The sequence below is a fragment of the Anopheles aquasalis genome, chromosome 3 (assembly GCF_943734665.1).
Source record: "Anopheles aquasalis chromosome 3, idAnoAquaMG_Q_19, whole genome shotgun sequence".
NCBI lineage: Eukaryota > Metazoa > Arthropoda > Insecta > Diptera > Culicidae > Anopheles > Anopheles aquasalis.
Genome location: NC_064878.1, coordinates 54,503,549 through 54,528,199, shown reverse-complemented (window position 1 = coordinate 54,528,199; position 24,651 = coordinate 54,503,549). Strand labels below are relative to the sequence as shown.

General features: G+C 49.1%; 9 protein-coding genes across 13 annotated transcripts in view; 3 read left to right on the top strand and 6 right to left on the bottom strand.

Moving 5' to 3' along the window:
- LOC126578237 (mediator of RNA polymerase II transcription subunit 13) overlaps positions 1–6,456 on the bottom strand; it is a 43,522-nt gene extending 37,066 nt beyond the window's left edge. For 2 of the 3 annotated variants that reach the window (XM_050240590.1, XM_050240593.1), the window contains exon 1: positions 300–404. The gene's annotated coding sequence lies outside the window, so the exon portion shown is untranslated. Of the gene's footprint in view, positions 1–299; positions 405–6,424 lie in introns of those variants that run through there. The other variant, XM_050240591.1, reaches the window with a different exon arrangement.
- Positions 6,457–7,131: 675 nt separating this feature from the next.
- Positions 7,132–8,252, top strand: LOC126575322 (uncharacterized). Its single transcript, XM_050235955.1, has 4 exons — positions 7,132–7,220; positions 7,406–7,587; positions 7,656–7,855; positions 7,939–8,252. Exons 1-4 carry the CDS (start codon positions 7,155–7,157, stop codon positions 8,172–8,174), a joined length of 684 nt encoding a protein of 227 aa, XP_050091912.1. The 5' UTR covers positions 7,132–7,154; the 3' UTR covers positions 8,175–8,252.
- Positions 8,253–8,361: 109 nt separating this feature from the next.
- LOC126574947 (transcription factor grauzone-like) lies at positions 8,362–10,173 on the top strand. The gene is made up of 2 exons (XM_050235367.1): positions 8,362–8,531; positions 8,617–10,173. Exons 1-2 carry the CDS (start codon positions 8,427–8,429, stop codon positions 10,078–10,080), a joined length of 1,569 nt encoding a protein of 522 aa, XP_050091324.1. The 5' UTR covers positions 8,362–8,426; the 3' UTR covers positions 10,081–10,173.
- A 69-nt stretch (positions 10,174–10,242) lies between these two features.
- LOC126574833 (zinc finger and BTB domain-containing protein 17-like) lies at positions 10,243–12,969 on the bottom strand. The gene is made up of 2 exons (XM_050235219.1): positions 12,785–12,969; positions 10,243–12,712 (listed from the first exon to the last, which is right to left on the bottom strand). Exons 1-2 carry the CDS (start codon positions 12,890–12,892, stop codon positions 10,250–10,252), a joined length of 2,571 nt encoding a protein of 856 aa, XP_050091176.1. The 5' UTR covers positions 12,893–12,969; the 3' UTR covers positions 10,243–10,249.
- A 223-nt stretch (positions 12,970–13,192) lies between these two features.
- On the bottom strand, positions 13,193–14,962 carry LOC126575255 (transcription factor grauzone-like). Its single transcript, XM_050235861.1, has 2 exons — positions 14,806–14,962; positions 13,193–14,719 (listed from the first exon to the last, which is right to left on the bottom strand). Exons 1-2 carry the CDS (start codon positions 14,911–14,913, stop codon positions 13,205–13,207), a joined length of 1,623 nt encoding a protein of 540 aa, XP_050091818.1. The 5' UTR covers positions 14,914–14,962; the 3' UTR covers positions 13,193–13,204.
- A 1,807-nt stretch (positions 14,963–16,769) lies between these two features.
- Positions 16,770–24,193, bottom strand: LOC126576792 (zinc finger protein 91-like). Its single transcript, XM_050238096.1, has 9 exons — positions 23,950–24,193; positions 22,473–23,893; positions 22,074–22,090; positions 21,004–21,981; positions 20,452–20,471; positions 20,000–20,377; positions 18,910–19,462; positions 18,584–18,714; positions 16,770–18,518 (listed from the first exon to the last, which is right to left on the bottom strand). The coding sequence occupies exons 1-9, from the start codon at positions 24,040–24,042 to the stop codon at positions 17,031–17,033; spliced, it is 5,079 nt and encodes a 1,692-aa protein (XP_050094053.1). The 5' UTR covers positions 24,043–24,193; the 3' UTR covers positions 16,770–17,030.
- On the bottom strand, positions 18,729–20,572 carry LOC126578512 (transcription factor grauzone-like). Its single transcript, XM_050241143.1, has 2 exons — positions 20,452–20,572; positions 18,729–20,377 (listed from the first exon to the last, which is right to left on the bottom strand). Exons 1-2 carry the CDS (start codon positions 20,557–20,559, stop codon positions 18,899–18,901), a joined length of 1,587 nt encoding a protein of 528 aa, XP_050097100.1. The 5' UTR covers positions 20,560–20,572; the 3' UTR covers positions 18,729–18,898.
- Positions 20,766–22,250, bottom strand: LOC126578513 (transcription factor grauzone-like). Its single transcript, XM_050241144.1, has 2 exons — positions 22,074–22,250; positions 20,766–22,006 (listed from the first exon to the last, which is right to left on the bottom strand). The coding sequence occupies exons 1-2, from the start codon at positions 22,182–22,184 to the stop codon at positions 20,768–20,770; spliced, it is 1,350 nt and encodes a 449-aa protein (XP_050097101.1). The 5' UTR covers positions 22,185–22,250; the 3' UTR covers positions 20,766–20,767.
- The window catches only part of LOC126578511 (protein KIAA0100), an 8,826-nt gene continuing 8,367 nt past the window's right edge, over positions 24,193–24,651 (top strand). For all 3 annotated transcript variants that reach the window (XM_050241142.1, XM_050241141.1, XM_050241140.1), the window contains exons 1-2: positions 24,193–24,370; positions 24,440–24,651. The exon at positions 24,440–24,651 is cut by the window's right edge and continues 2,567 nt beyond it. In XM_050241142.1, coding sequence (XP_050097099.1) covers positions 24,309–24,370; positions 24,440–24,651 — 274 coding nt within the window. In that variant the 5' untranslated portion in view covers positions 24,193–24,308. The remainder of the gene's footprint in view (positions 24,371–24,439) is intronic.

Genomic DNA, 24,651 nt, shown 5'->3' with positions numbered 1-24,651 from the left:
CGCGCGCACGGCACACTAGGAGTGGTGCGTACGCGGCGCCAGGAAAATGGTTCATGCGAGTGTGTGCGTGTGCGGTTTCGTAAAACGCACCACACTACACCACATAACAGCACACGCACGACGCACCAACACATTTGGCACAACGCGTTTGTTTGGCTCCAACGGTGTCGTGGTAGTGGTGTGACGAGCGCGCCCGCGTATTTCCAAGGGTGGCTAGGGTGGCGAGGATGGTGATGTTACCCCTCCCCTCTGCCGCCGCCACCGTTGCTCACTGCCTACCGTAGAAGAAGATCACTAACGAGAGATGATGGTTACAACGCATTTACAACAGCTGTGCGTGCTACTGACAAGAGATGCAAAGATACCGGAGAGTTCAAGCTGCACCTTGCAACACCCGCCTGATACACGTTCAGATCGATTTAGAGATCCAGCCGACTTTACACAACGATCAGTCCAATCTAGCGGACCGCCGATCTTCGATTGCTACACTCCACCGTCATCGCTGTCAGTCACCGTCTAATCATTGCGATCTCCCTCCGCTCGGAAGGACACACACTTCACATCCACAATCAACAAGACGCGTCCGCAATCCGAGCGGCGCACACGGTACGGTATGTAGTTAAAAGGTGCCCTCCCTGCTAACCACCCCCCCCCCCCCACCGCGCACATCACCGGCGTACACACCTTTTCGTTGCAGAGTGTGTATGCGTGCCGTCATGAGGATGGGCATCATCATCATCATCAGCGTTCGCCTTCGAAAGAGGTGATCTCCTTCATTATCTGCTGGTGCTAGTGACGCTGGTGCTGCGCATCGATGAAACCATTTAGATGAGATAGAGAGAGAGAGAGAGAGAGAGAGAGAGAGAGAGAGAGAGAGAGAGAGAGAGAGAGAGAGAGAGAGAGAGAGGATGAGTTCTCTCACACACATCAATTATGAGATGTGTACTCCCTCCATTAACAACCAACAGCTTGCTGGGCTTTGAACAACAACGAGCTCTGTTTATTACGCAGATCAGATGTGTCGGATGCTAAACTGGTGCCAATGTTGTTGTTGCTGCTGCTGCTCCAAAATGGCAATTGAGTCAAAGACCAAGAGACATTCGCCTACTTCCTCACCAACGGAAGTGCAATGTGTAGGATGAGGCTTCCTCTCGGCGCTCTAATATTATTTACCTTTACCAATCTCTCTCTCACTCACACTCTTGCGACCGAATTTACGTTTGAAAAATCGATTTAACCGTCCGTTGGACTCCCGAATATCCGTTTTAGGTTTCAACAATCAATTGAAGAACTTTTGAAACCTATTGTCTCAATGATATAGAAATATAGCTTGTAATGATAACCAATGGGGCGATAAAATAAACGCTCCTTGGATACCTAAACCATAACTTTCAGACAAATTATTACAGTTTACTTTTAGTAATTAACAAAGATTTAGCAAAAAATCTGCAACAGACAATCTATTGCGCAGACAACGACCTTAGGAAGGATTAATCAAATTCTGCTTTGTCGTTTGTTATTCATATTGGATGTTGTTGTGATTGTCTAACTAAAGGGCAATCGCCAACACTTTCAATTATATTCTGATTATCTATTATAATAATAATAATTATTATTATTATTATTATTATTATCATTATTATCAATAATCGATTTTGCGGGTACCTGGGTGCCCAATGGACGGTTAACCATCGCACTCCCTCAACCAATAGTCTCTCTCTCTCTCTCTCTCTCTGACTGTTAATCGATCGAATCGAAGAACTCTAGGGACCTCTCCCGTTGATAGCCCACGGAGTGTCGGCCAGTGTTGCCAAGAGATGTTGTGTCTTCGGAAGGACCTCAACGGAAAGACACGGGGAGGATTCGCGAGGATATCATTTTTTTTAAAAAAACGCTCACACAACCACCACTGCTTACATGCACGCACGCACACACACTACTACAGCTGGCGTCGTGTGCGAACGATGGTGCGTTAGTATTAGACGATGGCACCACTACACCCAACACCACGCACACACACCACTAGCGCCGCACGCACACTTTCCACTTGCACGCTCGCTCGCACAATCGCCGATGTTCGCTCGTGCGATCGTTCTTTAACCTTTTCCAAGGTACTCCACCTCCTTGCTGCCGATTTGCCCAACATCCCACACACCACCGCCACCGGATTCTAAGGACCGATACGAACAGAGTAGTAGGCACAGCACGGCAGACGGAGATGAAACGGCCCGAAAACGGTCACCGAAATGGCTGATCTCACTCACAGCCACGGTGTGTTACTTGGATTGATTCGGGGACAAAACAATCACGCATCACGCTACTCGCGTTCGCTGCACACGACTGTGACGCGGCGGCTAGCATCACAGGATCGTTGCGACACTGTGTGAACCTCAGGGCTTTTCAGAGCGAACGAGCGAGGGACCACCGGGGCGCACAGTGACGGGAGAGCACGCAGTGTACTAGCACACGTCACAGAGTGAGGAGAGCTCACGGCAGCACCAACCGAACACACCGCACACCCTTCTTTCACTCCCTTTCCTATGCTGCGAGCCGCGAGAGTTTCGTTTCTTCGCTTTTTTCCCCCGATCTCACCGAGTTCGCCTGTTCCTCCTCCGTTGACTCTGTGTTTGTTTGTGCAACTCGCGTCGCGCAAGGTTGACGACGACGACGATGGCGACGAGTGGTTTCAATGTATGCAGTACGGCGCGAACACTACAGTGGCAACTGGGCGAACACCGTCAACGGGGTTTGCCTCGGTGTGTTTCTTGGATTTTTGTTTTTGTCAGCGCCAAGCTACTACGATTGCCAGACAGAGAGAGAGAGAGAAAGAGCACGAATGGATAGAGCCACGGACAAACGACACGAGATGATGGTCACGCTCCTTTGCGTTCCGCGGGTTTTCATGCTCGGTCGAGTCGGTCGATCGAATTGCGAACCCTCGATCGGAAGAGAGTAGAACGAGCGCGCGAGCGAGCGAGAGAGGGATAGTGTCTGTATGTGTGCAAAACGCCATCACCGACAACCAAACACGGCGGCCGCGCGCGCCGCAGATTAGCGTACCGCGAACATGATGGCGGGAGATAATAGAGGGTTGTTGGCAGCAACAGCAACAAAAGTGGCCGTTAATTTGGTTTGGTTTCACATCGCCAGCTCCGGGGCACACACTCTGCTCGCTCGCTGCTCCGTCGTGCTCTGCTCGCTCTACTTCGTTCGTTACCTGTCTCGTTTACCCTTTCTTGGTTGGTCCCGTTTCTCTACCGTTACTCGTCACCTCGCGTCTTTCCGTTCCTTGGGAGGCTGGCATGCAAAACGTCACAACAGCACAGTCCAAGCGGGCCATGAATCGCGGACAAGGGCTACTCGGATAAAACGACGTTGTTGACCAATCATCATCACCTCGGTTGCTCGGTTTATCAAACTGCGGCAGCGGCTGTTGTGAAGCATAAGTTCCAACATATTTTTGAATGGCTTATTCAACCGTAGCTGCGCCTTTTGTGCCTTGATTGGTGTGTGTAGTCGATAATCAACATACAAGCGCCACTGCTCGTCACACACAGCTCTCTCTCTCTCTTTCTCTCTCTGGCGTGTACATCGGCACACGTTGGGCTCACAAACACAAACAAGAGCCTAGAACGCGACGACCAATGCAAAATTCGATTGAATTCGGGTTTCGGTAACCGTGGCGGCGGTGGCAGAGGTCCTTGCAGCAGAAACGTCAATTCTGGATTAAAAAAAATAGCGCACACACCAGCAGCACGGATGCGAGCATACAGAGAGAGAGATACGCACAAGAGCGAGTGTTGCGCGAGAGAGAGAGAGAGAGAGAGAACGGGACTCCCAATAAGTCAAATTAAATTGTTTTTCAATCCGATCGTTACGTATTAATTAAAAACCGATCGCGCATTACACTAAACGCTCCACCGGTAATGACGTATTGCGTGGTAGCGGTAGGAAGGAGAGAGGCCCCCACCACCGTGTTTGCTTTTTGCCTGCTCATACTGGCAACCGCGGCTCGGCGAATCACGGATTAGTGTTCAATTATATTTAGAAAGTGTATTTCCTCCTCGACACGCGACACACGGCCGCACGAGAGAAAAAAGATAATCACCATCAACCACAAACTGAGGGCAGAGAGAGAGAGAGATCAACGGGCCACAACACAGCGGACACTAGCTCCTCTATTAACAACACTACTGACTGCTGGCCGTTGTCGTCGGAACCAACTGGCTAATCGACCGAGTCTGCCGAGTTGCCTGGCGTCACGGTTTTCTCTGTCCGAGCGGGTTGAGCCTACTCCTTCCTCCTCCATGCCGTGTGCTCAAATTGCTGGTGGTTCCGATTCCCAATATATTGATACAGCACGCCATGGGCGCGCGCGAGCGAGAGTGTGTTGAGTGTTGCTTCGCTTCGGCGAGACGCACCATCGTCACACACAGTCCAAGTAGGCGTTCGACTTTCCATCGGTTGCTGCTGCTCGCTCGCTGGCTGGCTGGCTGGCTGGTTGGTTGGCTGGTACATATGCTTTTATTGAGCAGAGTCGGAGAGTGTATGTTTTATGCTAGGTTGGAGGGAGGGGGGGGGGACCTTTAAACACTCCTCCGGTGCGTACACACATACCATCAGCATAATGGTGGTGGTGTACGTAAACGCGCCGTTCGTTCTCGCTCAGCAGGCGGTTTTGTTGAGAACGTTTGACAACCCCTTTGCTCCGACTCCTTGGCATGATGATCACCTCCTTTCCCTCGATCGTCGCCACCGTTTACCTAATCGCCAATTGTTTGCAGTGAAAGAGAGAAGTGGTGGCCCAAAACGATGGAACGAGAGCGGCGCATTCTCGCATTGCTTGATACGATTTCTTCTCAGCATCCCATGTTCAGCTTATGCTTATGCGGCCGAGGCTCGTATCTTCCTCTCATCGAACCGTTGAAACCGTCATTCGAAAGAAAAGAGTTTGGGGTCGAATCTCCTTGAGCGCGGGGAACCGAGAGGATGCTCCTCATTCTTGCTGCGGAGGAGACGAATAAATTATGCCCCCCTGAAGAAAAGAAACACAAACACACCGACAACAGCATCTTTATGCGTAGCCTACTATGCTGCGCTCTATTCTAACGTGCTCTCTCGCCTGCGCTCTTTCTCTTCCCATTCGCGCTCTCATCTCACGCCAGGCGTTCATTCCTTTCTTGGAAACGGCAATGAGACATTCCGGTCAGCAGGCACGCAACCGACCAAGATACGGCCGTACTCACGCAATCCTGACTCATTTTTACATTTTTCGAAAAGTCCCAACTCCGGTTCCGGTAATTCGACAGTCCAGTTGACTAACACACCCATTCGAAGATGGGTATTAGCATCTTCAGCAGAGAGCTTCCTCCCGGATCCTTGCTGGATTCTGTGGAAGAGAAGCGGCGTGGTGTGCTGCCCTGAGGGATGCGCAAGCGCGCATGTACGGGAGGGAGATTCAAACAAAGTCCCCCCATCCCCTCCATCTTCCTCTCTTTCCAATCTCATCCTAATTCATCCCACCCATCACCGGCAGGCAACAGATGGACGACATAATCTGTGTGTCTGTGTGTGTGTCCAAGAGATAGAGAGAGAGAAAGTGTGTGCGTGCGTGGGTGCATGATGCTTGGAAGAAATTCCAAATCGAGTGAATCTTCGAAAAGAATCGATATTATGCTATCATCCCTTCTCGCGACGCGCACGACACGACACCACCACCACCACCACCACCACCGCACTACCTACAACCACACAGAGCCACCGCGCCTGACGCAGGTACACAGGCGAAAGCATAATTTAGCATGGATTTTGGTACAGGCCAGGCCAGGGCAGGCAGCAACCGTCTTGTCCTCTTCTCATCATGATCGTGATGAATTAGGGTTTTTTTTCTTCTTTTTCTCTTCTTTTCGGTTCGCGTTTTCCCTGCTTGGACAAACGAGGTCGCGCCATCACCAACACACTACCGAAACCCTAACCGACCGACCGCACGGGGCAAGCAAACGCGCTTCAAGATCTGCCTGTTTTTTTTTGTTCCCGTTACAATTTGCTACCGCGGTCGACCGACGGCTCTCTCTCGCCGTTTTCAAGACATGGCAGCGGCAGCGGCGGCGGTGGCTGCAGCGGATGCCGACATTTTCTTTTTGGCCCGTTTCAACTTCACTTCACGCACGACATTTTTTTCATATTTCCTGCACTGCACTGGCGACCGTTTTCTTTCGTTACGTGTCGGAGGAGTAGGGCTACGGTCACTGCTCTCTGGTTCGCCACCGCTTGCTTATGCTATCTCACTGAAAAAGGTCTTCCAAAGCACGCCCTTGGTTCGCCAAATTACTGGGCATGTTTGGGGGTTCCGGTTTTGGGGCAGCAGAGGCTAAAAAATACCTTTAAAATCACCTGCACGCGACAACACACTTAAGAAACGCACGGCACAAAGGATGGTGGACCAATCGATAACCGCTGTGGCCAAACGCTTGGCTCAAATGAAACTAACACGTTGATACCTGGCGAGGGCAACATGAATGCGGGCTGGCTGATCGCGGTTTTACAACACTTTTGTAGGGCTTGAAATTTTTGCGTTTTCCTGCTAAAATGCCCTGGGAAGTGATCAGGGAGGCTGCTATGATTGAGTAGATGATTATAAAAAGATTAAATTAGAAGGGGGAACGCCAGGATCTGATTTTTTTAAGAAAATAAACGGCATGCCGTTCACGGTGTCACCCTGTTGTAATGCACGCACACATCCACCAGAAACGATTTTTTAAATACCCAATTAACCATTTTGTTCGGCGAAAAGAAGGGCGAACTAATGGAAAATAGTTTGTAATTTTCGTCGTTTGTAGTGTAATTTAAGCATAGAACCACAATGTGGAGGCTAGAAAGAGATAAAAATTCAGTAAAATATAGAAAACTCCAAAACCATCGGGTGCTGTGTGCTGATTTTATTCAGCATCAATACTAAAAGTTGATAATCGAAATTGGATTGGATAATGCAAATTCATAGTTCATAGTCTAAAAAATTGGTAAAAACGTTTAAAAAGATCCAATACTAATTAAAAAATAACTTTTCTATGTTGTTTCTGTTCGTGTCATACGACTACGTCCGCTGTGGACCCACATTCCCCTACGGTCAGATTGGAGTGTGGTTTGTGTTTACGATGGCTGGAATAATTCGGTCGCTGGTTTCTTCAAAAAGCATTAATATTTTCAGCAATTCGCTAAAGGTGAGACCATAAACTTGCTCTTTTAATGCTCCATTTTTCTCTCGAACAACGCTCTATGCATACTGCATGTAAAATCCATGCCCTGCCGGTGTTGCTGATCCTGCACGATACTCGGCCGGAAAAATTGCGCAAGACGGCAGGAAGGAAGGCGCTCTTTCACTTGCTAACTCTGTGTTCTCTTCCAGACCGTTAGTAGCCACAGATATGCGAGTTCGAACCGAGTGAAGCGCATAAAAAAACCAGAAATTACGGATCGTGATGCGAATCAGGCCAAATCGGCCGCTATGCGAGCGGAAAACGAGGAACAGGGTGCCATTTTCGCAGGCAAACGCTTCCAATCCGTCGCACAATCGCTGTCCACCCGTGGGTAGGTGATCTTGGTGAGAAAAGGAAACGAACTGTAGGATTAATAGTCGACTTCCAATGACTTCACAGATACCTACGAGCGGTAAAACCGTACCAGCCACCGGCGAATGTGGAGGAACAGCTTGAGAGCATAGCCAAAGCAAGCGGAATTACTGATCGCAAGGGCATATTCAGCGGACCGGAACAGAAGTTTACCTTTTTGAACGCTTGCTGCGATGCATTTGGCCACTCTGTACCAAACTCAGTGCTGCATGAAGTGCTGACGGTTGGTGGGTATCATCTGAGCAGCCGTAGCTAACCGGAACGTAAAGTAATGTTTCCCCATTTTCCTAACCATCTTTCCGACCAACAGAGGATGCCCTCGTGTTCTATCAGACACCGATCGATACGAGACTTCCGCTGGACGCCATTAGCACCATGGAGCTACCGGAGAATCTGTACATCCAGCAGGACCCAGTACGTTTCCACCCGGAAACGGATACGATGTTCGGTGGAAAGTCTGCCTTCCCTAAGAGCTCCACGATCGTTACCGGCATCAAGTACAAACAGAAATACCGTGGTCACGAGGCGAAAAAGTCTTGGCCCTAGGGGTGCACTAGCAACTGTTGGCTCGTAGTCATAGCTCAGAAGTTTGGGGGATGTAATAAATGTGTTAAAACAAAGGTATTTTCCTCGTTCCCTTCCCTTGAAATCATAATATTCCAGATGCGTTGTTTTTTTCTCACTAGCAGTGAGATGCCGTGAGACGAAATAACTCACGACTCATAGCTGAAGACGCACAGTTTGTTTGCGTTTTGGTACGATTAAAATTTTAGAAAATTCGTGTTTTCCGCTGTAAAAATGGACGAAAAGTGTCGATTATGTTTAGTGGAAATCACAGAACATTCCAAATCCATCGAGGACGCTGCTTTCCAGAAGAAGCTGGTCGGGGTTTTTAACTTCCAGGTAAGCGGTCAACAGAACGCGTCCATGCAAAGAAGGGATTTCGTGATTTCGTGAGGGACTGATTTCGTGGGATTTTGTTTTGCAGATTGTATCGCAGCCCCCATTGCCCGTGCTCGTCTGTGGAGAATGCGATTCGAAGGTGACCGAGTATTATGCCTTCCACGAGGAAGTAAGAGCGAATCAAGACAAACTGTGGGTCATCCGCGACGACTTGGAGGAGGAGGAGGAGGAGGACAAACTGGCTCCGGAAGAGGAACAGCAAGAAGGATGTTTCGAAACGGTGAAGCTGGAATCGGAGCTGCCTACCGAGTGTAGCACTTTCGAAGACACGGCCGATGAAGAACTTCTTAGCGAGCATCTGATCGTGAAAGAGGAGCCAATGGAGGAAGAGCACATTCTGGACTCTGAGGTTGCTACGAGTTTCGAAGCCAACGAAAGCACCGATCCGGATGAAGGCAGTGCCACCGAACGGGAGGATCCTGAGTATGACCCGATATCGCCGCCGGAACCAACGAAAGATCGGCCGCGAAGGAGCACCGTGGTGCGTAAGCTGCCCCGCAAACCGAAGCAGAAGGCCGTAAAATCAACGGAACGCTGCACCAAGGAAGCGTTCGAAGAGCAGAACCGACGGCTGCAGGAATTCTACACGATGAAGTGTGAGCTGTGTGGTGAGATGATGGACTGTTTTACATCACTAAAGGGCCACTACCAACGGCAGCACAAGATTAAAGGATACATTAGCTGCTGCGGCCGCACGTTCCACAGCCGGTACCGGTTGCTGGAGCATCTGTCGTACCATGTCGGATCGAGCATGGTACGGTGCGATGTGTGCAACAAGAGCTTCAGCACCCGGAGCTACCTGCAAGTGCACAAAAGTCGCGTGCATGGGACGGAGGAAGACCGCCCGTATAAGTGCAACCAGTGTCACCAGTCGTACACCTCCGAGTGCCACCTGAAGGCGCATCTGGTGTCGCACGTGCGCGTGAGTTGCGACATCTGCCAGAAGGTGCTGGCTAGCAGTCTGTCGCTGCGAGTACACATGGTCAACATTCACGGGAATCGAGAGATGCTAATATGCGACAGCTGCGGGAAGGAGTTCCGTACCCGGCAGGCCTTTGACCGGCACGTCAACCAGCACATGGGCATCGACCAAACGGAGCACGTGCAGTGTTCGCTGTGCTCCAAGTGGCTCGGTAGCAAGCGGGCCCTGAAGGTGCACATCCAGCTGGTGCACAACGAGGCTGGCCAAACGTTCAAGTGCGATCAGTGCCCGCACGAAAGTCCCAACAGCCGCGCTATGGCGAACCATAAGCAGCGCGTGCACGTTGACCTGCGGTTCGAGTGTGATGTGTGCGGCAAACGCTTCAAACGGCAGCTCTACCTGAAGGAACACATTGCACTGCACACCGGGAAACCGCTGTACTCCTGCGAGATCTGTGGCGCAACCTTCAACTCGAACGCGAACAAGTATTCGCACCGGAAAAACAAACATCCCGTCGAATGGGAGGCGCTCCGGAAACCGCAAATCACGCAGGCCACCAGTGGATGAATAATGGACGATCGGTGTACAGAGGAGCCTACTGCGAACCCTCCCGGTTGCTTTATAGCTGAAAATATATTAACATGACGATGATGTGATGCTGACGAAAACGCTGAAAAGTAGCCACTCAATCCCAGTCCCAGTCCCAGTAGACAGAGTAAAAGAAAATGGTTCAATATTACCGCGTGCTATAAGCCTCGCTCGCGGATGATACTACCTTGGCTTTATTATCGTCGCTCTTCGCTTTATCGCTGTTCACCGTACAGATAGCAGTTTTACACAGGTGCGTTTTCTTCGGGGCTGCCTTTCCATCATCGTTCACGATGCCCGCTATCCTAGGTTCACTCTGGGGCATCGTTGTTCTGCTGTCGCTGCTTGTTCCCTTCACGGAATGCACGGTACGCTTGTGTGCTCGCAGCAACGGCATGTTTGGAAACAAAAAGCTACAAAACTCGCAGGCGAAGGGTTTTCTGGCATGATACAAAAGGATGTGCGAGTTTAGGCGATTCTCCGAGCGAAAAACTTTGCTACAATGCAGACACGGTAGCGTGTTATCGGGTTTGGTGGCATCGTTCTCGCCGCCGCATGTTTCGCGCTCCATTGTCCTTTGGCCTTGGCTTTTCTGCATCTCCCTACTTACTCTCTTGTGCACTAAAGACTGATGCATTAACAATTCGTTTGGATTGTCGAACACATTCGTACACTCCGGGCACGGATACAGTACATCTGTCGTCCGATGGTACACGCTCTCGTGTTGCTTCATGGTAGCTCTTGTTGTGAAGTTTCTATCGCAAACGCTACACCGCAAAAGACCCCGATGATAATCGATGTGTTCCATCAGTTGGCTACGGTAAAAGTACTGTTTGCCACAGCATCGCGCGTACCCGCGTGTCTCGTGCACTTTGCGAAAGTGTTCCGTTAAACTGTCGAAGGTGTTAAAGGATTCCTCGGCATCGAAGGGGCACAGTTCGCACCGGAGATCAAAGTACTTCTCGATAGCATTATCGAGCTCGTTGGATGCTTTTTGCCTACGTTTTGTGTGTTTTGATATCCTGGTGGGAAGATTTTGTTGCTGATTGTTCGATATCGAGGCCACTGCCGCCCGCCGGTATAGTTCGAGCTTTGATTTGCCCCTGTTGTACGGTTTTACCGGTGGGTTCTGCTCTTTAACAAACTTACTAAACGCATCCATAAACCCAGAAGACGAAGAAGGTACTACTGGTTGTGCATTGCTGTGGCATGGGCTCACGTTTTCCGCTACTATCGGCATCTTGTCCATCTCACGTTCTGGGGAACCCTCTTGTACGTGATCAGTAATTGTGTCAGACTGATCCTCTGCTTCCTCGCTATACACTATCTCTTCGTATGGCACTTCTTGTACATGATCGATTAAATTGCTTTGATTATGTTCATCGTTGAAGCAATCATTCTGATTTTCGAAATGACCATTAATCCCCTCGGGTCCTGCAAGGTACGCAGGTTGGTGTTCACCGATATATGCACCAGCTGCGCTATCGTCCTGGCTGGACATACTGCTCGCTATAGATTCGGTAGCTTTGTGCAATTCTGGAGAATAATCGATCTCTCCATGTGTATTTTTCATCGGCGAATCTGTTTGGTGTTCTGTGTCGGCTATTGTTGGGCTATCCGATGGATTTAGATCTTTTATACTTACGCCCTTTGTTGCATCACTTTTCTCTTCATACCCATAGTCCATTTCTTCCGTTTCATTTGGATTAGAATCTTCCTTATGGTTCGCGACCATCCCTTGGGCGGGCTCCTTGGGCCCGGCAACCTGAAAAGTCACGGCGGCGCATGGATGTGATGCTACAGTTGGTGGTTGATCTTGAGGCTCCGATGGCTCATTCGATTCCGCCTCTTGCCCAGCGGATTCGTTGGCATCCGCAAAGCTACATTTGGTGAAGATTTCAAATTCTTCCAACAGGGGCACCTCTTCACAGATGATATTTTGAACATCTTCGAACCAACCAGCACTGTCGCTGATCACAATTTCAGAAAGGCCTGGGAAGTAGTCGTTAATTGTTTCACTGCTCTGTTCGTACTCCGTCGCCTCCGTCGTATTGTACGATAATGGTTCAGTGCCCTTATCGTGCGTCGTAACCGTTGCTGGCTGTTGGTCCACTACCGTGTGCAAACTTTCGTTTCGTAATTCATGCACGCTTGCTGTGCTGGACTCCGGGTTGTCGTTGGGCATTTCATCGGACTGCATTGACACGATTTCTTCGCCTTCTACCACCTCGTCGATATTGTTCTGCGGATCATTGGAATTTGAGCAATCAGTTCTGCAATGTTCACTGTCGATATGATTAGCTGGAGTAGCATCTTCTTGTACGGTGCGTTGCGTATCCTTCGATCCAACACTTTCTGTATCGGAGAAACTGTCGGCTCGAGTGTTTAGGTCACATGCGGTAAAACCAATTTGCTCTTTAGCCTCCCCAGCATCATCATCGCGAATGGCTACTTCTGCCACAGGGCATGATGATGCGTTCTCCGTCGTGTAAAGCTGTCGCTCCAGCAGCTCTTGGACTGCTTGCACCTTCTGCGAGTACCAGTGAAACTCGCGTACTATCGAGAAGCATTTACCACAAACCTTCATCGGCAATCTCGTGTCGTAGTCAATCTGCGGAAAGCGGAATAAACCTCGTCAGTTCTGAGTCACCACCAACACCGAGCCAAACCCTCTCCAGCCTACCTCGAATGGAAACACTCGCCGCACCATCGATTGGAATTGATGATTGCCGATGGAAGTTGCTTTTTTGCGCACTATCCGCTCTAGACATAACCTGCACATATTATCCATGGTGTGGACTGCGAGTTATCACAAATATTAAGGACGTTTCACAGTTCCGGTGTACCAAATTCATTGTTTTGTGTACGTTTTGTGGCGCCGGAATTTCCTTCCAGGCTTGTTGATGGCCGCTTGCAGTAGGCCACACGGTCATGCAGTAGGCCACACTGTCCTGCAGTAGGCCACATAGTCATGCAGTAGTCGAGCTAAATTGAAATTTGGATTCTTTGGTCGTTTCAAGACGGGAGACCTGCCAAGTCTTTAGCGAGTAAAAAACCAAGATTACAGTTACCATATGGCATGAATCGTACCTTTATTTCTTATCTACACGACATTATCGAGCGTGACAGTGTCTTTGCTCATCTCTTGTGCCGATTTCAACCGCCTCTGTGCCTCCCATTCCACCGGATGTTTCGTTTTCCGGTGCGTAAAATGGTTCGCGTGTGAATTAAACTTGACCCCACAGATGTTGCAAGTGTAGAGCGGATTGCCGGTGTGTGACGCCACGTGCTCGCGGAGATACAGCTTCCGCTTGAACCGCTTGCCACAGAATTCGCACGCGAAGTTTTCCTCCACGTGTACGCGCTGCTTGTGGTACGACAGTGCCCGACTGTTGGGGCTCTCGTGCTGGCAGATCTCGCACCGAAACAGCTGCCCAACTTCGATGTGCTTAAATCGAACGTGCTTCTTGAGGTTGTGTTTACCGTGGAACCACTTGTTGCACTGCGCACACTGAACTTTCTCCTCACAAGGTAATCCCAGATGCTCCTTCATGTGACGATCCATCGATACCTTCGTGCGGAATGTTTTACCGCAGGTAGCGCATATGTGGTGCGTATCGTTCGTGTGCATCTGCGAGATGTGCACCTTCAGTGCATGATTACTGGACAGGACCTTCTTGCATACCGGGCACGCTTCCTGTACGTGCAGCGATTCGTGCGCCCGCAGCAGATACCGCTTCGGGAAGCTAGAACCGCAGGTGGCACATTTGTACGGACGATCCTCTTCGCTGCCGTGGCTTTTGGCGAAATGCAGCGCCAGATAGCGGCGCGTTTTGTACGTTTTTTGACAAATCTCACACTTGATTTCCCCCCGATGGTTCTCTATATGCTCCAGTATGGCGTGACGATAGAAAAACTGCTTGTTGCAGCAGCGCATGTAACCGCGAACGCCATGCTGGCTCTGGTAGTGCGCCAGCAGTTTCGGGAAGTCACTCTGCGCAATGGAACAAATTTCGCACTCCAGTGTGTAGAACTTTTTGATCTCTTGGTCTGCCTTTCTATCCGTCTCCCGCCTTCTGCGGACTTTCTCTTTGGACGTTGGGGTGTGGGTCCGGCGCAATTTATGCCCCGGCACTGCCTGTTCTGAATCATTGCCTTCTTCTTCTTCTTCTTCCTCGATCTCCTCCTCCCCCTCCTCCTGCTCTGCCTCTTCACGCTCGTCCACATCTGGCTGTTGTTTGGCATCCAGCACGCTTTCGTCTTCCTGTTCCGATTCCACCTCCTGCTTAAAACTGAGTACCGATCCATCGTCCAACATTTCCAAGCTTTTTTGGCATGAAATCGTTAGCAACATCGTATCATTTGCAGCACTCTTCTGCGCCACGATGTTGCCCTCGTCAGGACTGTGAAGCAGCTCGTCCCTAACTTCGCAGTCCAAAAACTCTGTATCATACATCGGCTCGAGTGTATCCTTTTCCACCGAAGTCAGCTCATCCCGGATGGTTTCGTGTAGCCGTTTTTGATTGGCTTCCACTTGCTTGTAGTACGAGTGGAAAGCGGAAACCACACTCTCGCACGCCTCGCACACGTGAACCGGTAGCGTTTCGTTTGCAACAATCTGTAACCAGAGGAAAGGGGATCCGGGGATTGTAGAACTCTCGCCCAGACTATTCCGCGCTGTTACTCGGGCCTAGCCCCACTTACCTCAAAGAAGAATACATCTTGTAGTTTCTCGCGAAAACAGTCGTCGTGTATGGTTTTGTTAAAAACCTGTAAAATCGTTAAACAAAGGCGACACTGCCTTTGCTCCATTTTGATCCTGTTTTCTTTGAGTTCGATTTGTTTACGGTCGCCAAGTTTTTTTTTCCGTCAACCGACGCGGAAATCAACAAAACGGTACAGTGTACAGCAAAAGTTTGGTGACGAAGCCCGGTGGAACGTTCTTCTGAATTATTGGTTTTTATTTCCACAGTTCTATAGCGCATTCGAACAGAGAGGATAGTCTCTTCGTTAGATACGGATGCACCAAAAAAAATATATATTAATTTCATTATCCGCAGGGTTATTTGGACACCCAGGAATGATGCCGAGCCTTCTCGATCAGGATGCCTGATTTTGCGGTGGTGGTAACAGTTGGCTTTGGTATTTAGGGTAGCTCAATTCGTCAAACCTCGCAGGAATACAACGATTAACTGCCGTGCGATGCCATGTGGTTGCGTAGTGATCCCTTTCGCACGAATTGCTTTCCACAGAACTTGCACTTGAATGTGTCGATCTCCACGTGTACATTCTTTTTGTGCTCCAGGAACGTTTGCTTCGTGCAGAACATTATACCACACACATCACAAGTATATTTACCGAGGCTATTATGCATCTTTGCCATGTGTGTTTTCACGGACTTGGACAATAATACTTTTCCGCAGAGCAGACACTTTTCGGTCGAATGGTAGGCCTCGTGCACTCGCAAAAGATGCTTTGTGTGAAACGCCTCCCTACACACGGCGCACTTGAACGGACGCTCTTCACTCATGCTCCCATGGTAGTTCGCCATGTGCAGCTTCAAACTTCGATTATTTTTGTGTTTTGAGTTACAGATTTTACATGTCGGCTGCATTCCTAGGTGATCATCCATGTGATCTTGCATCAGGTACCGATCATACCACCGTTTACCGCAGCAACGAATGAATCCTTCCATTCCATGCTTTATTCGATAATGTGATCTTAGAATGTTCAGGTTTCCCAGCTTCGCTGAGCACACCTCACATTGGAAATTATAAAACTCCTTTAAGAGCTGGTCTTTCTCCGTTTCCTCGTACAAGGTTGTTCTACGCTCTGGCTGTGGAACACGATTATTGGCTTTAACCATGCCACGGGGGAATTTTCTATGCTGGATGTTATTACTATTCGCACGAGCAGCTGCGGTGGTGGCAGTAGTACTACTACTCCTGGTAGTAGCACCATTATCAGCAGCAATGGCAACATCCTCATAAGCGTGTCCGTTTGGTTTGTGGGGTAAATCTATTGTGTATAGATCATCAGAGCCTTTGCTATCTTCATAGCCGATATACCCAACGTTGTCTCCACTGGACTCTGTAGGTTCCTGTTTCACGGACACCGGTGCTAGAGCATCCACGTCCACATGGTAGAATAAGTGGTTTACGTTATCAATATCCACATCGGCATCCTCAACTTTGATGTGCAAGCGTTGGGCCCAGAGCTCTTGCTGGTTTTCCTCCACCTGGAGGCTAAAATCATAGAACCGCAACACCAGCGAATGGCACATCTGGCAAGCCTGTCCGGGATGTGTTTCATCTGTAAAAATCTGCAATTTTCCATCTTGGTAAGCCGAGCGATCTAACACAGTCAATGATTTGGCGCTTACCATAAATTGAAACACTTTATCCAGCTTTTCCCGAAACTCATCATCTGTTATAGGCGTTGCCACTGATTTAGTTTCCAACTTAACTAAACAAAGTCGGCAATTTTCGCTCATTTCGTTACGACGAGCGCAAAGCCACGAGATATCTTCTTTTATTTGTTGTTAACTAGGCTCATACACAAAGGATCCAGAAGGCCTGTCAAATACAGTGCGGGACGAAATGCGCACAACAGTCACGAAAAATTCGTTTCGCACAAGAAATACATAAAATCGGAGAGCCGAAACATAGTTGTATTTTACCAGTTTTTTATTAAAATGCGTTTTTGTTACAGGAATAATAAAAATAACCCTAGCGCATTCGAGAGTACAAGATAGTCTCCTCGTTAAATCTTTATGCTTCAAAAGAGAAAGCAAATTTAATATTAATTTACACTATTCACCGTACTGTTCGTAAGGTGCTATGAATTTAGTTTTGAAATCAAAACTCTAGATACATAAAACTATTATGTAAACTATATACGTTCACTTCTCATTGTACCTATTCCAGGGTTTAGGGGTCCTTCTTGGGTTCAGTGGTTGGGCTTTTGAGCTGGGCTGCCAGGAATGCCTGCTTGCGAGCTTCCCATTCGGCAGGATGCCTGATTTTACGGTGGTTATAACAGTTTGCATTGGAATTGAAAGTAGCCCCGCAAACCTCGCAAGAGTACAGCGGTTTACCGGTGTGCGATGCGATGTGCTCACGCAGATACAGCTTCCGCTTGAACCGCTTGCCGCAGAATTCACACTCGAACTTTTCGTCCACGTGTACGCGCTTCTTGTGATCCAAGAGCGCCCGACTGTTCGGGCTCTCGTGTTGGCAGATCTCGCACCGAAACACCTGCCCCTCTTCGATGTGCATGAAGCGGATGTGCTTCCGGAGATTGTACTTGCCATGGAACCAGCGGTTACATTCGTGACACTGTACCTTCTGCACCACTTCCAGCCCCAGATGCTCGTTGATATGCCGCTCCATGGCCTGCTTCGTGCGGAACTCTTTACCACACACGTCACAAATATGGTTTCCATCGTTGCCGTGCATGTGGGCTACATGTGTCTTCAGTGCGTACTTGGACGAGACCACTTTTTCGCAGATCGGACACTTTTCGGACAAATGATTCGCCTGGTGCGCTTTCAGAAGATGCTCTTTGTGAAACGACTGGCGACACTTGGTACACTTGAACGGACGATCTTCCTCCTTGCTGTGGCTTTTCATCATGTGCAGCGCCAAATAACGGCTGCTTTTGTAGCTCTTGTTACAGATTTTACACCTTATCGTTCCCTGGTGAGCGGCCATATGATCGAGCAGCTGGAACCGACGATAAAACAGTTTATCGCAGCACCGAATGTAGCCTTTGATTTCATGCTTCCGTCGATAGTGTGACTGTAGAATGGCTAGGTTCTCCAGCTTCGCTGAACATAATTCACAATCCAAATTGTAAAACTCCTTTATGCGCTGATCATCCTCAAGCTGCTTCGACTGCTCCTCCGTGTCCTCTTTCTCCGTTTCCGGGTCCACTTCTTTTTCAACTTCCGGCTGTGGGATAGGTTTATCAGCTTTTGCCATGCGAGGATGCCGTTTCCTGAGCTTCATTTTCTTTGTTTTCCTGCCACTAGCCGCGGAGGCATCGGGAACAGCATCATCCTCAACATCATCCGGTCCGTCCGGAATATGGGGTTCGTCTGTTTTGGGTAGATAATCGGAGTCATTCTTGTCATCATTGCCCATATCATCATCGCAGATATCTCCATCGGTGTCTCCACTGTGCTCTGTAAGCTCCTGTTTCACGGACGCTGGTGGTAGAGCATCCACGTCCACATGATAGAATAAGTGGTTCTCGGTATCCAGATCCACTTTCACATCCTCTTCTTTGCTGTATAAGTGTTGTGCGCATAATTGCTGCTGGTTTTCCTCAACCTGTAGGGTAAACTGGTAGAACTGCGACACCAACGAGTGGCACGGCTGGCAAGCCTGTCCGGGATGCGTTTCATCTGTGAAAATCTGCAAATTTCCATCCCGGTTAGCAAGGTGATTCGGAACAGCTACAGGTGTGGCCGTAAGTTTACCGTAAATTGGAACACTTTATCTAGCTGTTCTCGAAACTCATCGTCCGCAATTGACCTAGTCACTGATGTAATTTCCAACTTAGCTAAGCAAAGGCGGCAATTTTCCTTCATTTTGTTATAGCGAGCACGAAGCGATGATCGAAAAATTTATTTTGTTTGTTGTGGCGCTGTCACCTAGGCTCATACACAACGGATCCATAAGGCCACATCCTGTCAAATACGAAAGTGCGGGACGAAATGCACACAACCGTTCGTTGTCCTAGCCGTTAGGTCTTAGCCGGTCCTAACTGAACTCAGCCGTGCGGCTGCTAATACTTAATTCTTACTTAATTGTCTCTGTTCCTTTAACCGCTTGTTAGCTTCCCATTCGACTGGGTGCTTATTTTTGCGATGGCTAAAACGGTTGGCTTTCGAGTTGAAGGTGATGCCACAGACTTCGCACGAATAGAGTGGCTTGCCGGTGTGAGAGGCCATGTGTTCGCGTAGGCTGGGCTTCCGCTTGAACCGTTTGCCACAGTACGTACACTGGAACTTCTCCTCCACGTGTATGCGCTGTTTGTGATTCTGCAGCGCACGGCTATTGGGGCTTTCGTGCTGGCAGATATCGCACCGGAACACCTGTCCATCCTCGCTGTGAATGAAACGGATGTGCTTCCGCAGATTGTACTTCCCATTGAACCACTTCTTGCAATACTCGCATTGCATCCGGTCTACCAGCTCCTCCCCCCTATGCTCCTTGATGTGCCGCTCCATGGCCTGTTTGGTGCGGAACGTTTTACCACAGGTAGCGCAAATCTGCTGGTTATCGTCGCTGTGCATCTGTGCCATGTGTACCCTTAGCGATTGTTGGCTCGACAGCACTTTCTTACACAGGTCGCACTGTTTTCGGACATGCAACGTCTGGTGCGTTTTCAGGAGATACGTCTTTGGAAAGGAAAGCTGACACACTTCGCATTTGTACGGTCGATCCTCCTCGCTGCCATGCGCCTTAGCCATGTGTAGTCCCAAGTAGCGTCTGGATTTGTAGGTCTTCTGGCATATTTCGCACCGTATCGTCCCAATGTGGGCTGCTATGTGGTCGACCAGAAGATACCGCCGAAAGAATATTTTGTTACAGCATCTTACGTACCCCGCAGTCCCATGGGCTTCACGATAATGCAGCTGCAGCTGCACAAAGCTATCCAACGACATTAAGCAGATCTCACATTCTAAGCTGACATACTCCGCAATCCGGCCTTCCTTTTCTTTGTCGTTTTGCTTCTTTGCGTCCGCTTTCTTAACAGGACTGATGCTTTCCTTGCGATTACGCTTCCCTGGTGGGCGTCCTCTCCGTCGTGGTTTGATTTCCTCTTCGCCCTCACGAGCTACAGCCAGCACCTCTTGGTGTGTTGCTTCATCTTCAGTCTTTACATTTACCTGCTCTCCCCCGTCTCCATCGTCTCCACTTGCGAGGGCTCCATCTTGCCCACTTTCATCATCCAAACTGTTGTCATTGACGTGAATCTCCACATCCTGTTCGTATTCTACCAGCTGTGATGCACTATCGTCCTCCATCGCCTCTTCGTCGTCATTATCATCATCATCATCATTGTGTGCCGTTTCCCGTAGGATCTCAACCACACACTCCTCTACTCTGGTTTCGGGAAGGAAGTTAGCAATCGGATCTTTGTCGTTCTGCAGAGCCAGCAGTAGCATTTGGTTGGCTTCCACATCCTGGTGAAAGGTGTAGAACGAGTTCACAGACGATTGGCATACGGAGCAAACTTGATTCGGCAGAGCATTATCGACGAGTATCTAACGGGAATAGATAACATAAACATGCGCTATTAGTAGAATGTACGCGGGGCGACCTCCACCTTTCTACTTACATTGAACTGGAACAACGTTGCTAGTTTCATATAAAATTCGGAATCCGACAGTGAAATAGACTCACTAAACTCCAGCAGAGTTAAACATAACCGACACTTTTCCTTCATTTTGCCTGGATTGAGGCCGCTAATTTTATCAAAAAACTTTTATTCAGAAAATAAACAATTTTTTAACGAAATTTTCGTCACGTCAACCGACGGCTCCAATACAAACGATCCACAAGGACGCGGTTTCGTCAAGTGAATATTTGTGGTTTCGTTAAATGTTTGCAGGCCTCACCGCATTTTTAACCAGCAAATTTAATTATCAGCGAGTTTACTGGTCTTCGCTAATGTCTGCACCATCGATTCTTTGTTCTTGCAGCCCAATTTTTGCCGCTTTGGACACCTTCTTTTCCGAAGGATGCTTGGTGCGAAAATGAGCGTACATATTAGCGCTCGAGTTGAAGGTAGTACCGCAAATCTCGCACGCATATAGCGGCTGACCCGTGTGGGAGGCAACGTGTTCCTTGAGGTATATATTTTTTTTAAAATGCCTTCCACAGTATTTACAGCCGAACCTTCCCGCCACGTGCGCCCGCTGTTTGTGGTAGAGCAGGGCACGAGTGTTGGGAAACTTGTTCAAACAGATGCTACACTGAAACTCCTGTCCCTGCTCGATATGAGTGTAACGGATGTGTTTCTGCACATTACTCATTCCGTTGAACCATTCGCAGCAGATGTGGCACTGAACCTTCTCCACACTTGGCTCGCCACGGTGCTCCTTGATGTGGCGCTCCATCGCGAGCTTGGTGCGGAACGTTTTGCTACAGGTAGCGCAAGTCTGCTGATTATCGCGCCCATGCATCTGGGCCATGTGCACTTTCAGTGCCTGATTGTTCGATAGCGTCTTCCGGCAGACCGTACATTGCTCCTGCTCGTGTTGCTGCAGATGGGCAGTAAGCAGATGCTGCTTCGGGTAGGCTTGATCGCACTTGTCGCACTTGAAGGGCTTGTCCTCCTGCTTACCGTGGCAGTTCAGCTTGTGCAGCTCCAACGTTCGGTTGCATTTGTAGCTTTTCTCACACATATTGCACCGCAACGATCCTTCGTGCATACTGATGTGCTCGAGAACCTGCCATCGTTTTGTCAGGACCTTATCGCAACACCGAACATAGCCACACTCGCTGTGTTCCTTTTTGTAGTGCTGCTGCAGTTGGGCGAATGTGTCGAGCTCGGCCAAACAGATTTCACACTTCATATCGTAGTACGTGCATATAAGATCATCCTCCTGTTCGCGCGTGTTGTCCTCTACGGAAGAATCGTGATCACCCTGGAGCGGATCAACACTTTCCTTGGTTTTTTCGTTTAGTTCAGCGCACGTTTCTATTTCAAGCATCTGTTCCTCAATTGTTGCTTCTTCTTCGACCATCTCTAACATTGATGCCTCGTCCGTGGAGCATTTAACGAGCAACTCTTGGTTGGCACGCACCTGCACGGCGTACTCGTGGAAATCATGAATACGATCCGAGCATGCACCGCATACCAGCTCTGGCAGAGTGGACATAGTTTCGATCTAAAAAATGAAAACGAATATTTACACACAATTTGATCAACAGTTTCTCACGCCCAGCTTGGCTTACCGGAAACGAGAATACATCTGCAGCGATTTGTCGAAACGCAGCGTCTTCGATTGAGGTGCCCTCGCCAGCCGGGCATCTTTCCAAGCACAATCGGCACTGCTCGTCACCCATGATTCCACTTTTAGTTAGTAGCAAACTCACAAAAACGCGGATTTTAGGTTCGGAACATCCAGCAGCGTCTATTGTTTTGATGCGGCTTTGTTTCCCTTGACACATCAAGCCTGTCTGTCATTTCAAATGGGCTCGTAACGGAATCGTCACGGTTATGGGGTTGTGGAAAACCGCACACGGTTATGGGGTTTTTTTTTCTTTCCAATACTTTTCCCATGATGGCGGTAATGAATGGAATGCGGTGGCAGGATACGCAAAAGATTATTAACTTTATTTTCTATCCACTACGTGATGGTTGCCGCCCTCTGCTTGGCTGCTGCCCATTCTTCGGGATGCTGCTTTTTCGTGTGAGCGTACATGTTGGATTTCCACTTGAAAGCAACCGTACAGTGCTCGCAACGGTACAGATCCTCACCGGAGTGGACGGCACGATGTTCACGCAGATTTTTCGCGTCCTTAAACCCACGCCCACAGAAATCACACGCATACTTCTTCTCGACGTGCACCTTCCGCTTGTGGCTTTCGAAGGCTAGCTTATTTGGGTAGCGTTTCCCGTTATTACACTTCGTGCAGACGTACTCCTCATCCGTCGTTTTGTGCTTCACCAGGATGTGCTTCTTGAGGCTCACTTTACTCGCCAACAGTGCGCTACAGTAATCACAGCGGTATTGTTCCGGCACATACGTACCCTGGTGCTGCTGGACGTGTTTCGTGAACGACAACTTGGTACGAAATTCGCGACCACACGTATCGCATATCATGCGCCCTTCGGTGCTGTGTATCTTCTGCATGTGAATACCGAGAGCCGCCTTGCTGGAAAGTATTTTGTCACACTGCGGGCACGGTGCCTTTACATGCCGCACAAGGTGCGAATTGAGCTGAAATCGATGCAGAAAGCTCCGGTGACACTCGGTACATTTAAATTTACGTTCCGCACTGGAATCATGAGCCTGCTGGTGGTGCCGTTGTAAGTACTCCTTCGAGCGGTACTGCTTACCGCACAGATCGCAGGCAAACTGATTAGGATTAAGGTGCACCTGTTGATGCTCGAGCAGATCGCAGCGTTTGAACAGTTTGCGCTCACAGCAGCGCACGTACCCGCTGCGATTGTGTCGTACACGGTAGTGCTTCTTCAGAGCCACAAAGGTGTCCGCTTTGTGAGGGCACAGCTCACAATCGAGCTGAAAATATTCCGCAATCATTTCGTTTTCTTCCTGCATTCTGATTGCTGCCTCACTTTTGATCTCTCGCGTTTTTCTGAGACTCTTTTTGTTCGGCGTGTCGGCCTCGCTCTCATCGGATTCCTGCGCTTCGTTGGGTTCGTCGTAATCTTCCTCACTATTCTGGAGATCCTGATTCATCACCAGTTGATCGATTTCTTCTGTTTCTACATCGTTTGCTATATTGATGACGACCGTGGTGTCGCAATGCAATTCCTGAGTCGCTAACTCATGACTTTCGGTATCTGGATTCATATGAAGCTCATTTTCCTCTGTCTCTAATGCGGAAACTGCACCGATAGCATCCGTTTCGTAGGGCGGCTCCACTTTAATCTCTTCCACGATTACGAATTCCGTTTTTAGCTGTTCGTGTAAGGCCCGTAATGTTTCCTGGTTCCGTAACACCGCACTGGAGAAGCTGTAGTAATCTTCAACCTGGCTGAAGCACTCCCGGCAAACATTCACCGGAAGCGAACAGTCGGGATCGAGCTAAAAACGGAGGGAAACGTTTAATTCGAGAAGACCGCGTTAATAAGGGAAGTTACCTGGAAGGTGAACACAGGCGGTAGCTCTTCCACACGGGAAACCCCTTCACCGTGTTCCAGACACAAGCGGCACTTTTCTAAAAACTCTTCCATTTCGAATCGCTACTCTTCCATTTATTCGCTCCTTAAAGAACGAGCGCTTCTAGTGTTCTCCGGTTTTTTGTTAAGTTCTGCCCGACGAGTGTTTGTTTACAAATAAGCCCGGTGAAAAATTCCGAGAACTCTGCGATGCGTCACCTGGATTTTTAGCGAAAACGAAGCTCCGGGGGAAGAAAACTCTGTGTGTAAATTGAAATAAATTGAAAACGCTGGTTCCATCGCGTGGCAAAGCTGGCGTAGAATGGTGCTAGCTAGCTAGAATGGTGCTACAGATTCTCTACGTGCTGGTGCTCTCGGGCCTCATCTACCTTGCGCTCGCTTGGTAAGTCTATGCCTGCTCCGGTTCATTGGAATTGCTCACGTTCCCTCCTCACTTCCGATTTGCCTGCAGGATATTGCCGAAAGTGATCGGGTATGGGCTGAGGAAGCTGTACAAGATCGAGATCAATGTGGGGCGCTTCGCCTTTCCGTTGTCGCTGCGTGATGTGACCGTGTGCAAGAGCGGCTATTCGGTGCAGATCGACGAAATAAGCCTGCAGAGTAGCTTCGTGAACTCGGACGTTTCAAAGCTGCTGTCGATCAATGTGCGTGACATTCGCATCA

Bases quoted from the DNA above. Each gene is read 5' to 3' on its own strand.
- LOC126578513 (XM_050241144.1), bottom strand. From the start codon at position 22,184: ATGGGTGACGAGCAGTGCCGATTGTGCTTGGAAAGATGCCCGGCTGGC. The intron at 22,007-22,073 runs GTAAGCCAAGCT...TTCATTTTTTAG, and splicing joins CAGATGTATTCTCGTTTCCG to ATCGAAACTATGTCCACTCT.
- LOC126578512 (XM_050241143.1), bottom strand. From the start codon at position 20,559: ATGAAGGAAAAGTGTCGGTTATGTTTAACTCTGCTGGAGTTTAGTGAG. The intron at 20,378-20,451 runs GTAAGTAGAAAG...TATTCCCGTTAG, and splicing joins CAACGTTGTTCCAGTTCAAT to ATACTCGTCGATAATGCTCT.
- LOC126574947 (XM_050235367.1), top strand. From the start codon at position 8,427: ATGGACGAAAAGTGTCGATTATGTTTAGTGGAAATCACAGAACATTCC. The intron at 8,532-8,616 runs GTAAGCGGTCAA...TTTGTTTTGCAG, and splicing joins TCGGGGTTTTTAACTTCCAG to ATTGTATCGCAGCCCCCATT.
- LOC126575255 (XM_050235861.1), bottom strand. From the start codon at position 14,913: ATGGAGCAAAGGCAGTGTCGCCTTTGTTTAACGATTTTACAGGTTTTT. The intron at 14,720-14,805 runs GTAAGTGGGGCT...CTCTGGTTACAG, and splicing joins AAGATGTATTCTTCTTTGAG to ATTGTTGCAAACGAAACGCT.
- LOC126576792 (XM_050238096.1), bottom strand. From the start codon at position 24,042: ATGGAAGAGTTTTTAGAAAAGTGCCGCTTGTGTCTGGAACACGGTGAA. The intron at 20,472-21,003 runs GTAAATACTGTG...ATATGAAACTAG, and splicing joins CGTGGCGGGAAGGTTCGGCT to CAACGTTGTTCCAGTTCAAT. The intron at 18,715-18,909 runs GTAAGAATTAAG...TTCGATCATCGC, and splicing joins AAAGGAACAGAGACAATTAA to TTCGTGCTCGCTATAACAAA.
- LOC126574833 (XM_050235219.1), bottom strand. From the start codon at position 12,892: ATGGATAATATGTGCAGGTTATGTCTAGAGCGGATAGTGCGCAAAAAA. The intron at 12,713-12,784 runs GTAGGCTGGAGA...CGCTTTCCGCAG, and splicing joins GGCGAGTGTTTCCATTCGAG to ATTGACTACGACACGAGATT.
- LOC126575322 (XM_050235955.1), top strand. From the start codon at position 7,155: ATGGCTGGAATAATTCGGTCGCTGGTTTCTTCAAAAAGCATTAATATT. The intron at 7,221-7,405 runs GTGAGACCATAA...GTTCTCTTCCAG, and splicing joins TTTTCAGCAATTCGCTAAAG to ACCGTTAGTAGCCACAGATA. The intron at 7,856-7,938 runs GTGGGTATCATC...TCCGACCAACAG, and splicing joins GCATGAAGTGCTGACGGTTG to AGGATGCCCTCGTGTTCTAT.